This window comes from Malurus melanocephalus, unplaced genomic scaffold (assembly GCF_030028575.1).
Source record: "Malurus melanocephalus ecotype Western Australia unplaced genomic scaffold, MMel_1.1 scaffold_60, whole genome shotgun sequence".
Lineage (NCBI taxonomy): Eukaryota > Metazoa > Chordata > Aves > Passeriformes > Maluridae > Malurus > Malurus melanocephalus.
The window spans coordinates 1,396,713-1,409,933 of record NW_026623292.1 but is presented as its reverse complement, the minus strand read 5'-3'; the positions used below and the strand labels follow the sequence as shown (position 1 = coordinate 1,409,933).

The following is a 13,221-nucleotide window of genomic DNA, read 5'->3' as shown; positions in this document are numbered from 1 at the left end:
CGGGATCGCGCCGGGATCGCGCCGCTGCCGCTCCCGTGGTGCTGCCGCTGCCGCCGGAGCCGCGGGCCGGCCGTGCCGGCGCCGGGCGGGAGGATGCGGCGGTTCGCGCGGGTGGCGCTGCTGTGCCTGGGCTGCGGCGTCTGCTCGCTGCTCTACGGCCTCAGCCAGCTCGCCCTGTCCCTGGAGCAGGAGCCTGGCGGCAGCGGCGGCCGGGAGAGACAGGCCCGAGAYCCCGCCACGCCCGGCGCCCGGTGGCAGGCGGGGAGCGCGGGCCGAGGCGAGGCGGGGACCGGCAGGTACGGGGCGCGGGAGCCGGAGCCGGGGCCGGGCGGGGACGCGGGCTCGGGCGGTGCTTCCCGCCGCATTCCTGCGGGGAGGGCCGGGAGGCGTGGAGCGCGGCGGTCTCCGTCCCGGCCGCGGGCGCTCCCGGCTGCGCGGCGCCGCCGAGGCCTGGGAGGCGCTTTCGGGGGCGGCGGTGTCTGTGCGCTCCCTCCCGGCGTCCCGCGGGCCGCGGGGCCGGAGAACGGCGGTTGSGGAAGCCTTAAACAAGGAAAACTTTGAAGAGTGGCGTTGCCGGCGACCGAGGCCGCCCCCGTGCGCGGCCCCACGGCGCTAAGCCCGTCCTGGATGCTGCTGGGTGGGACAGGGCGGGTAAAGCGAGGAGGGTGCGTTTCCTTCTTCCAGACGGGGGAAATGTCACCATCCTCCTTCAGGTGTGAAACTTAGTAACTTCATGAGTTACTAGTTATTATTGTAACTATAATAGTGTTACCGTATTAGTTACCAAATCTAACTTCATTGAGCAAAACTGTTTGTTRCGGGATATTTTAATACAGCTAGACTTCTCACAGAAACCAGTGAGTTCAGTTCTGTAATTAAAGAGTTGTATATCTGAGCATCTCACACTCTGCAGAGCTGCATAGTTTTGTTCCTTTCTGTCAGCAGAAATTTTAATGTGGCCAGGTGGTGAGTGAGATTATGGAATGGAAATTGCTAGTTTTCCTTCAGATTATAGTTTTGTAATCCTGTTCATCTGTGGCCACCGGAACCCTGAGGCCAGGAAAAGAGGAGTGACAAGAAATCAGTTTCTGCAAGTGGAGGAGAAATTAGTACCAGACCTTTCTGGGCCAGTCTAGCTCTAACTCTGCTTTGGTTCTACAACAGTTTAAAGCAAAGTGATTTTAATGGGTAGACGATGCTTCCCAGGGCTGTACAAGCTCTGGCGCCCCTCAGTCCTTRCACCGCATGTGCTCTTCTGAGCACACGAGTGAGTTGATCTGGTATGGCGACCTGCTTGAAAATTACCTGTTTTTTTGGCCAGCTCAGCGCTCTGAATTGCCTCATCATGTAATTATGAAAGTGTCGATGCTGCTGTGAAGCACTTATGGAGGATGGCARTATGACAAACTCTGATTTAATAATCTTAAAATACCATGAAACAGCATTCTGAGTTATTAGGGGTGGAGTCAGCTGAAATGTGAAACCCAGCTTTTGACGGGTGTAACTGCTTAAAAGATTTTTTTTTCCTCTGTGCTTTTGCTTTAGTTCAAGTGAATACGGATTATAACATGGAAAAAAATGTGAGGATGATTGTTCCTCACTTCTAGTTTGTGATTAAAAACYTGTGAGTGGTTGAAATCTACTAGTTCTAAACAAAAATATGATGAAAAATCATATGTATGGTATTTGCTTTACTAAAGAAAAAATGCAGTTTAAAGGAAGCAAACTTTTGTTATCATACAAGATGATAATCTAAATGATTTTTTGCTGTTAAACACTGGAAAGACATTAAGCTGCATCGTACTGCCGGTAAGCAAAAGGAGAACCAAGTTTATTTTAAAAGCTTTACTGTTTTAGTATTTGCACTGAAGTTTAGTTTTTAAATTAAATATATGAGTGGAGAAAACCCTCGGCAAGATTCTTGCTGCAGTGACATCAGATGAGATATAAATCTGCCCTGTGTTCTGAAGTAGAAGAATTTCACTAATTGACAAAATTATTTTCTGAAGTCCCACAAATGCTTCCACTGTATGCATTTTTCTGGGGGTATATTTGCTTGCCAAACCAGTGTCTGTTGTCACCTGTGTGGGAATTCTTTATCTATAAACTGCTGTCAAATTGAAGTCTCAGGATAAATGTCCCCTGTTGTAAGTTACTGAAGCATTACATACTGTATGTACAGTGTGTGCAGAATGTACTTGTAAGTCAGACTCTTAGAACAGTCCCTAAAAGGCTTTTGTTTATGGAAAAGCTGTGGCAGTTAARAAATGTCCCACTGAATGTTCTTTTAGACACATTTTTCAATTATTCTTGAGTATTAAACTGCATTATGTTCACTGTTGTCAGTGATACACACATCTTGCTGAATATATTGGTGTTTTTCAGTTTTTATACATCAGCTTCTTCTTTAGTAGAGACTGAGCACAATGGCCATGTCTGTTTTATGCCCACTTCTGACTGTTGTGTGATCATGTAATATCCTGGAGGGTTCATAACCTTATGGAGTAAATTGCATTTAGATCACCTTCTAATCCTTCTTGAAGTTTAACATTTTGTGTGCAAAAATAGTAACTTTCATAAATGGGCTGCTTCAGCTGTTTTCACTGATAGCTTTAAAATACATTTCAGCAAAGCAAATCTAACTATTGTCTGAAGGCATCCATGCACTCAGCAGTGTTTTTCTTTTTTATTTAGCCAAGAAGTGTTTTCTTTGCCTGCATTGTCTAGTTTGGTATATGCCACAAGAGCAGAAGGGACTCGATCATGCTCTGGGATAGGGGAGGGAGAAATTGAATTTTTGTTAGTTTTTGGAAACACGCAAACATAAAAACTGCAAGCCTTGAATAAGGCTTTAGAATGCTACACCTGGAGGAATTCAGCAGTAATGATGACATGTTTAAGAAGAAAAKAATTTAAAAGGAAGTAACATATTGAGACTAAAATTAGAGGCTGAGGTAAAATCCTCCAATAAACATAATAATTCAGGGGAACTTGCTGGGTAATCAGTTTGGTAAGGAGTTGTTTTGTTTCAAACACTACTCTAGCCTGAGGAATAAGAGGACAGGAGACTAAAGGCATGTATTAAAACTTGGTATAAACAGCTGAAGAACACTTCAAGAATTTAATAGCTGATCATCTTCATAAATTACTTGGATGCAGGACTGGAAGGGTTACTAGTTTGCAGGTGACACAAAACTGGGAGGAGCTGTTGACTCCCTTGAAGGCAGGGAGGCCCTGCAGAGCGACCTCCACAAATGATAGAGGGCTGAGCAATCACCAACCATAYGAAGTTCAACAAGGGAAAGTGCTGGATTCTACACCTGGGGTAGGACAGCCCAGGTCCTGGGTGTGCATACAGACTGGGGGATTGAGGTTCTGGGAAGGGTGTTTGGCACTGGAACAAGCTTCCCAGGGAAGTGGCCACGGCACCAAGGGACCTGGGTGTCCTGGTCAATGGCAATTTGAATTTGAGTCAGCAGTGCCCTGGCAGCCAGGAGGGYCACCYGTGTCCTGGGGRRCATCAGGCACAGCAACACCAGCCGGGCAAGGGAGGGSATTGTCCTGCTCTGCTCTGACCTGGGGCGGCCTCACCTCGAGTGCTGGGGACAGCTTKGGGAGCCACAATRTAAGAAAGATGTTAAACTATTAGAGAGTGTCCAAAGGAGGGCAGCTAAAGTAGTGAAGGGCTTTGAGGGGAAGCTGTGTGAGAAGCAACTGAGGTCACTTGGTCTGTTCAGCCTTGTGAAGAGGAGACTGAGGGGAGACCTCAGTGYAGTTACAACTTCCTCATGAAGGAAAGAGGAGGGGCAGGCACCGATCTCTTCTCTGTGGTGGCCAGTGACAGGACACAAGTGAATGGCCTGGAGTTGTGTATGGGGGAGTTTTAGGTTGGATATTAGAAAAAGATTCTTCAGTCAGAGGGTGGTTGGGCACTGGAACAGGCTCCCCAGGGAAGTGGTAAGGGCACCAGGAATTCAAGAAGCGTTKGATAACACTTTCAGGCACATGGTGTGACTCTTGAGGATGGTCCTGTGCTGTGCTAAGAGTTGTACTTGGTGAACCTTGTGAGTCACTTGCAGCTTGGCATAATCTGTGATTCTGTAAATCTGGAGATTAGTTTTTAACTGTGAAGAAAGATTAACATTGGAGGTAAATTGTCCTATTGGTTATTCATTCCAGTGAGAAAAGTAGTAATGAGTAGTTGGTACTATCATATGTAAACAGCTAAATTAGCAATGGATCTGAACTTGAAAAAATGAAAACGTTGCCATCTCTACTTTTAGTGAATACAAGATCCATCAAAATGTAGTATATATAATCAGCCTATTTTCCTTTATAGGATGATTTATGGATAGAGRAGGTGACTGAGAAAAAAACGAAACATCAACCCCCCAAAACCAGCATAAATGTATATTTGCTGTGTACAYGTAGCAAATAAATTAATTAGTGCTATAATCTGCTGTCTGTGGAGTATCCTTTCAAGTCAGTCTTTTTCCACATGCTTTCACATTAGTTAATTAGCAGACTGTTTCAGAAGTGAATCTTCAGTTAATTTTGTCAATGTTGCCACTTCAGTTAGGCAGATAATGTCCATCTTTCTATTCAGGTCCAAAAAAGTGCTATTCTAATGGCAATTTTGAGAAATATAGAAGGAATCAGTCTGCCATCAGTTCTGTGAAGGTAGTCAGGGTGATGAATTTGCCCCTATTAAAATGGAACATTTTTCTATTACACTGTAGTTCACCATTTTTGTGCAGCCAGCCATGCTGTTCTGCTATGTGTGACACTGGTATCAGGTTATATTGCTCTTGCTTTCTATTCTGGCAAAGGGAGGGTCAAATGGATTATAGTGCATAGAAAACGATAGAAAGTATATTCACAAACTTAGCAGAGGGTGGTTTTGACAGGTTTTGACCCTCTTGAATGTGCACACACATGTACAGGTGAATCTGCTGGATCATTCCAGTTCCTGGCCCTAGCCTTGTGGCAGCAGGCYCCCCAGGATTGCCTCATGAAAGGGAGTCTTTTGGATAGCTGGTCCTGACCTATAGCCTTAAACATAAGCCGTTTGATTTAAACTTGTCAAAGCTCAGGTGGCCAGTTGCCATCCCTCAGACCTCAATCTCTGGTGGCTATGTAAGAGAGGTGCTCTTCCAGTAGCTCAGACCTTCTGTTCTCTGCAGTCTGGCCYAGTCTTACGGCTGTGTCAGATACCTGGCTGCCAAGCCTCTTGCTCTGCTTGTGGGCTAGTCCAGTTGCTGGTGGTTACGTGCACCAACATGCACACACCTACACGCTGTGTGCACTGTCTCTTCAGTCCCTGGCACTGCAGGCCCAAAGGCCCTTATGGTCTGTGACCATCTTCTCGTTTGTGGGCGCTTGGACCTCTGTACRTGCACATGTAATGGATCCACTCCTGTCACCCAGGAAAACAGGAATCTTCACATGTAACTGGACCCTCTTGTCTTTTGTTTTTTGCATTCTCGTTCCTCCCCAGTCCACCTTGATCTCACGAGTCTTACCCCCACTCTTGCAAGCACTAACCCCATTAGGCAGTCAGTAAACTGGCCTGGGGAGTCTCTCCAGTCTGGTGGATCATCTGCTTGGTTCAATGGGCTCTCTGACCTTGTGAATTTGGGATGTGTTAGGGTGCTCCATGTGCCTGGGTTAGATTGCTGTGTTTGTTTCACCTGACATTATTTTAATCCTTTAATCACATAACAATAATAGATGTGAATTTTGAATGCAAAATATCCCTCCCTAGCACTGAAGGTGACTATTCCGGTCTGACTGGTAACCTCTCTGAGGTAACAATGACTGTGCCTGTTTGGTGAACAGGTACAGTGCATCTCCCTGGCTTGGTAAAACAATTGTTTGTTGTCCAGGTTTCCCTCAAATTTTATTTCAAGTAAAAAAAAAATCTTCATGAGTGGCATTTTAAGTGATCTTATTGTGGATGACAAGAAGAAAATTCTGTTCAATTATTCCAGTCTCTTAATCCTTTATATGAAAARACTTTGGGGAATATGGTAGCATAAGGTCAATGGAGAGAACTTCTGTTGAGAGAAGAGTACCTTGAGCTAACATTAGGTARATGGCATACATACATATACTACTAACCTTTTATTTTAAACATGAAATTTATGAATCAAACCTAASGCTGATAATCTTTGTGCTAAATGGAATGTTGGGAAGGCTTGATGAATCAGAGAAATTACGTAGGCACTACTTCAAATTYACTTCTTGCCATGGTAGTTTGGACAGGCTAATAGCTCAAGACAGCTAAGAAAACTGTTGTTGTCAACTGGAAGAAGAATCCCCTGTAATAAGAGCATAATTATCTTCTAAACCAGAAAGCTGGTTTTGAGTGATTTTCTCATTACTTTTAGGATAAAGTAATAGACACAGTTACTTCAAAAATCTACACAGTAGAAGTCGTAAAGATTGTTCTTCAGATAAGTGTAAGATCTTATGTTTTTATAAAACTTCAAAGCCCACAAAGAGTAATGTGAGAATGAATCTGGCAGAGAGAACTCAAGTTTTTATACCATTTAYTTTGGTAAAGAGTATCACTGCAGGTAGTTACAGTCTCTATTTTCATTTTTTGTACCTGGGTATTTATTTGGGGAGACCATTCTTAAGTCATGAAATAAAATTACTTGAAAATTCTTGCAAACACATCTATCTACAGAATACCAGAATTTCCTGTGATCTGCCAAAGAGCTGCACCACCCCCTCCAGCACCTAAATGAAGCTTTGTGAAACACTGYGTGTTTATCAGGTCGTTTTTCTCAAGTGTTACAAAAAGTAGAAATTACTCATTTTGATATTTTTTTATGCTACTTTAAGCTGTTATTGTCTGGTATTTGCAAAACACTAGTCTTCACAGATTTCAGATTACAYTACTAAGATGGTGCAGAATAATTTCAAACTTGCAAAGCCAACTTTCAGTAGAYTTCTGAGCTATAGTCCTTAAATACATTTTCATCAGCAATTCTGTGTCAGTTTTCTTCTTGCACATGTCTTTCGTCCACGGATGCTAACTTTCAAAGAAGAATAAACACTACTGGCTTTGTGTCACCAGGKCAGGGAGCAGAGGAGGTCAGTCGAGTATATCACTTGCTTTACAATATTCTGCTTACTCATTTCAGRTCTTAAATCTTGATGGTGATTTTCTTACCAGAACTTTTGAAAATACACTTTYGTTTCTATTTAAAAGTATTTCCTATATTGCTGTTGCATAAAATGTATTGGTGAATTAGTAAATCCTGCTTTTTAGCTGTTAGTGTAGCACATGTCAATAAATTATTAGTCTTGCTATTAGTATGAAGAAAGAAAACTTGTGAAATGTAGTGGTTATTTCTGTATTGCATTAACCATTTGCTATGAAATAATGGAATTCTTTGGTGCTGCAAAGTCCCATTTTTTTATTACAAATCAGATTTGCACATTTGCATTGAGTAGAGTAATGGATGAATAGGGATTGAATTAGATGGACAATGTAATCTTGAAAATGAAATGTTACAATTGCTTCTCTGCTTTGAGTAGAAAAAGGTATTGAAAAGGTGAAATTCTAGCATCAAGTACTGCCATTCACTCTTTTCCTATGGACTTAAATTAAGCCTAGAATGTAGAAAGATCCTCAAAAATCCCAGCCTCTCTGTTTTTCTCATTCTGAAAATGTATGAAGAGGAAAAGCTAAAGGATGGGACCATTCTACCTTWAAAAAATTCTGCCTGGCATCTAACACCTTATCCTTTGTATTCAAGTTGCATTACATAGCCAGTTTTCTGCCAACTAATTAACTGTTCAAGTTCTGYTTGAACTAAAAGACAATCCATTTAATTTTGCCATAAAATCAGTAACATTTATATAGGTTATTTTTGTCTTATTCTGTTAGGTGTAAGAATTTGTCTGTATCTTTCTGGAATTCCTATTGGATGCTGCCCTCTGATGTTTGTGGAATGAACTGCTTTTGGGAAGCTGCTTTTAGGTAGGMTCTGTTATTAAATAGTACTTTATTATTTGATTGCAGACAGATGTAGCTGATATTTTTTGGCTCTTTAGCAAGGTGACAAAATATCTTGTTTGTGTCACATGCATTTTACTTGCTCATATTGGGGTTGCCTTTAGCTGGGCTTTTTCCTGTTAAATTATGTTCTRGAACTGTGAACTCAAGTGTTACTACAAAGAGTAGGTTTTTTTTCAGTTTTGTTGCTTCATTATATAGAAACTTGACTGAGCTTATTTACAGCAGAATTAATCAGTATAGAATGAAGGTCTGCACTTGACACAGAAATATTCAGAGCAAGGCTTTTACCTGGCCTTATGCTGCTGCTGAGCAGCATGTTTTAAAATACATTTTTGTACTCACATTGTCAAAAGCAGATTGTTTTAAATGTGTTTCCTAAACTCATGGGAGTATGTGTGGAGCTCTGTCTCAAATATTTTGTTTATTTTTACTGTCCCTATCCTTCATGTATAATTAGTATCCTCACAAAAATGAAGTTCTTTTATATCATCTTAATGACTCAAATCCAGCCATGGCATCCCGCTCAGTATCTTCTACTGAGTTATAGGTGCATTCTTTAATTTTAATTACCAGAGGTTTTTCTTTCTCTGCGGGAGACAGGATTCCCACATTATCAGAGATTTTTCTTTCTTTGGAAATTAAGGCTGTTAAATTTCCTGTAAGTCTATCTAAAATCGTTACTAAAATAAGTTTGTGTTTCACTCTTGCTTTTTTCCCAGCTTTTCCACTAGGTTCTCCCAYACCAAAAGATCAAACAACTAGTAATTAGAAATGTGCATATAAAAATCTATGTTGGTATTTTTGTGTTTTCTACATTGCTTCTTAACAGTTTTTTTGAAAGTATCTCTTTACTTTTAAAAGTTTCTTAGCCCTTTCAGAACCTGTATTTGTGCTTCAATAAAGGTTCATACCAGAGCTGTAATACTCTGAAACCAAATCTGCTCAGGTTCAGACGAGTTATTGTACTCGGAGAATAGATTTTGTTTTCCTTATTGTAAATTCAKCAACTGCACTGCTAAAAATTGTATTGCCAAAAGATCTTGTGTCACTTGGTCAAAACAGATACTGGACCAGTTATCTAAATGARCATGGTTTTCCTTTCCGTGCTTCTGCTGAGGTAACTGCATGCCTAACGGTGGTGGAGAAAGATGGGAGAAGGTTTACAGAGGCTGGGAGAGAAGGGAGCAGTTGATGGCAGATAACTTGGGAAGAAATTAGTGGAAAAACTAAAGCCATGTAGGCATAATGTTGAAGAAGGGAGTGAGACAAGTTACGAAAAAGGTAATTGGCTCTGTGGATGGGATGTGTTCACATTGAAGGTGAGACTGCAGAGCTCAAGCTGATAAGCTCTGCTGAACAATTTACACTTTATGCTGCCTCTGGTGTCAGGAAGAGGAAAATGTGGTGAAGGATGCTGGCATCTGAGGGTTATTGATAAATAGTAATTCTGGATGAAGATGAGAGGAGGATTTCTCTCTGGGAGTAAGGAGAGGTGTGCATGAAAGCGAGAGGAGCAGCACTGAGGCCTGGTTGCTAAGAAGGAGGCTGTGGTTCTCAGTGGTCTGTGTGCAGGGAAGTCAAATGCAGCTTATAATCACTAAAGGATTTTCATGGAGTCTGGAGTAAGAACCACAATTCTGAAGTCTCATAACTTCTGCCTTAATACATTTCTGAGATCTAATGTGTCTCATCCTCTTTGTAGTGTGTAGTTCCCAGAGGGAATGATGGCCTGTTCTTTCCAAAAGCTTCTTRCTCCATCTGCTTCAGGGATAAAGCTTTATGTAATGAACTCATGGATCTGAGTCCAAATGTTTCTGATATGGTATGAGCTGCAATTGAGTTTTTGTTAGCTCTTTCTAAATATTTTTTATTGCCTTTAAAGAAATAATTTTTAAGCAGGGATTTTAAAAATTGAACCCAGTAAATCTGAAATTTACAGAACAAAAATTGTGTGAACAAAGTGTCTGTAAAAGCACTGTAACATGATGAGTCAGTTTTTTGTTATGTGYCTTGAAGTGTTCTTCTAATCACTGATGTCACTAGATGTAGAAATAATAAAATACGTCTTTGAATCTCAGTGCATTTAAGTTTCTTTGGCATAATTTTTGTAATACTTTGTCATGAAAAGCTGTGTGTTATATGTGATTCAGGAGCTTGGCTTTCAGCTATGCAATTTGTGTAGGTTTTGCCCTTATTTATCACATGACCTTGTAATATCACTGTAGGCTCTCATGACTTCAGGGCTTAATTATTGTAATTCCCTTTTCAGGGGATTAGTGATGAGGCTAATCTGCTGCTTGCAGCTTGTTCACACTGCAGCAGTGTACTTACTTCTGGGTTTCGACTGCCCTCATCATATTCAGCTTGCATTGTGTTTTTTACATTACTACTTACTACATGGTGTAATGTTTAAATTAGCTTTATGTATAAAGGTCTGAATGGGCATGTCTTGTTTATATTTCAAGATTCTCTTTTTTGTGAGTATGTTAACCTGAACTAATTTTCAGATTTTGCTTCAAGATTCGTAAAGTGTTTCAGTCTGGAGATTAAATCATCTGCAGAATACAGATGTTTGCATATTGGTGTCTATGTCAAGTTGGTTTTAAATAGTCGCTAAAATTGAAAGGGYGTGGAGGATGATACAGGTGACCAGCCATTTAGATGCTGAGAAGTAAATGGTTGGTGTTAATCAAGAAGCACTTGGCTGTCTTGGGCATCTCTTTAGGACKAGGAGATACAACATGATCTTTGAAATACCCAGTCCTTTTGGACTGGCATCTGGAGATCAGGTGGGATATTCTAGAACTTATTAAATGACACTATACCTATGTTAAAAATYGATTCAAGCCTTAAGTGTTTACTTTATAAGGAGATGAATTACTGTCTATACTTCATAACTTGCTCACTAGATCTCTRTTAGCTTTAATGAGACTTTGGATGCAATCCTGTAGGTTAGCATCTTCATTTAGGTGCCCTGTTTTGGATCTAAATCTGACCTATGAGGTCTTTCATCCATGTGATCTTTAGTAATGYCCTGAAACTTTACTTGAGATTGGCTGCATAATCTAATTAAAATCTTAATATTCTTAAATCCRTTGATTTAAGATTGAAAAAATTGAGTTTTTTTAGTTCCAGGGCATTAAATTATTTCAAAACTCAGAATGGTTTTTGAATACAGCAATTATTTATGGCATTAAAAATGATTTACAGCGCTAAAATTCAGCAGTTTTACAGTGATAACTTTGCTTGTATTTTGGCTCATGGAACTGAAAATAATGTGTGTAGCTCTTCTGTGCCTTTAATAAAAGAGGGATATTTGCATATTATCTATTGCYAATTTAAAGAAAAACTTGTATGTATTTACATAGTTGCATAAATTGGATGGAGATTATGTGCTAAGAATCACATCTGATAATTTCTGTTTTGAAGTGTCTCTCTCTTTGACAAGTTTCTGAGAATGGGTGGTTTGTCAGGCATGGTGAAGTCTTTTCTAACTTCAGAACTGGTTTTGTCTGCATAATTTGRCATTGAACTTGTGATATATAATTTGATATTGAACTTGGTTCTATTAGCCCCCCTCCTCCCAATTTGCACAGTCTGTGCAAACAGCTCAAGTGCTTAATATTGTTTTGAAGATGAGCTTTGAGTTGATGTGTGTTTAAAAGCTTGGAAGCTTTTCTGGCTTAAATATATGAAATCCCGGGGACTATTAGTATACCCTCTGTGTTTGTCATCAAGCTAATGCCACCAATGCTAATTGCCTGATGACWATTTAAGCCATTATATTAAAATAATGAAATAACTTTTCAATGTACCCAGTATAATACATTCCAGGCATTTCTCACCATAACTTTTGCACAGGTGTCTTTAGCAGTAAAGGATTCCCCAGGCCGCACACCTTGTAATAATTTAGCCTCAAGGATACAGACAGTGCACATGGTCAGTGTATGTGAGGGATTTTCCARAATCCCTGGGAGAACCAGGGCATTCCGTAAGGCAGTCTGATCTATTAGTTTCCTCCCTCTTCTAGCTCCTGCAAGATGGAAGGATTGGAGAAATTTTTTTGTGTTTTGTCAGTGCTTGGGCAAAGCACTGAAGCGTGTGTTTGACAAAAAGGGCTTACTGGAGCAGAAAATGGACAAGTTTTAGTCCAAAAATGTTTTTAACAGAACTTCTTGAAAGTAAGGTTCATCTCACTTTTGTTGTTGAGTTCAACTCTGCTGTATTTGTCATTTTTTCCTAGGTCTTTAGTCCAGGGAAAGTGGAAAAAAACCTCATGTGTAGACTTAATGTCTTGTCAGCCTTTGACATTTTGATGTAACTTCCTGTAGTCTTTCTTTWAGTATAGCTGTTTTGATGAATTTCCTTGCTGGTAATGATTAGTAAGAATAAATGCTTGTGTAGTTTGTGTATAGATCTTCTAGACCTTTTTTTTCCCTTGTAGGCTGGGACAAGGGGGTGTGATTATGAGAGTGGTTCAGGTTAAGTGTAACCRTACATGTGAGGTGTAATTCTGTAGTTTGCATGTTCTGCTGAGCTATACTTTGCTGGTTTAAATATGATGAAGGTTATTTTGTTGAGTTACTTGCTGTAATAAATAGTAGTTTTTCATTAAGCCTGTGCTAGAAATAATGTCAAATGAAAAAATATTTTTGTATCAGATATGATTATATGAAAACACATCCTTCTGAGAAAATGCATCTAGCAGTGGTGGCCTGTGGTGAAAGACTGGAGGAGACTGTTACTATGTTGAGATCAGCCATTATTTTCAGCATCAAACCTCTCCATTTTCATATTTTTGCTGAGGACCAATTGCATGAGAGTTTCAAAGACATAGTAAGTATTAAAAAGATGTATTCAATCAATTTGTAGAACAATTTGAGTAATATATAGCAATTCTTCTGCTTCTTGGATAGTAGTTTGATGAAGTGGCAAAAATGCAAGTGTCTAAAAATGAGATAATAAGGCATTTGTAATAGTGGATGGGGATGTTTGAAATCTTTTCCAGTGGAAGAATGCCAGCTGCTGATACAAGAGTTTCTCCTACAGACTAAGCAAAACTTTTTGTCATGTTGAATCTGTTAAATACAAGCCCTATGTTTTGAATGTAAATCAGTTACCTTGTGCGAGCTTATTTAGAATTGGCTTTACAAGAAAAAAATTAGAGGTCTGTCCTTTTTTTTTGTCCC

General features: G+C 40.2%; 1 protein-coding gene across 3 annotated transcripts in view; it reads left to right on the top strand.

Moving 5' to 3' along the window:
• The first annotated feature begins 67 nt into the window (after positions 1–67).
• Positions 68–13,221, top strand: part of GXYLT1 (glucoside xylosyltransferase 1) — a 45,456-nt gene continuing 32,302 nt past the window's right edge. For 2 of the 3 annotated variants that reach the window (XM_057366135.1, XM_057366134.1), the window contains exons 1-3: positions 68–296; positions 7,901–7,993; positions 12,694–12,868. In XM_057366135.1, coding sequence (XP_057222118.1) covers positions 94–296; positions 7,901–7,993; positions 12,694–12,868 — 471 coding nt within the window. In that variant the 5' untranslated portion in view covers positions 68–93. The remainder of the gene's footprint in view (positions 297–7,900; positions 7,994–12,693; positions 12,869–13,221) is intronic. The other variant, XM_057366136.1, reaches the window with a different exon arrangement.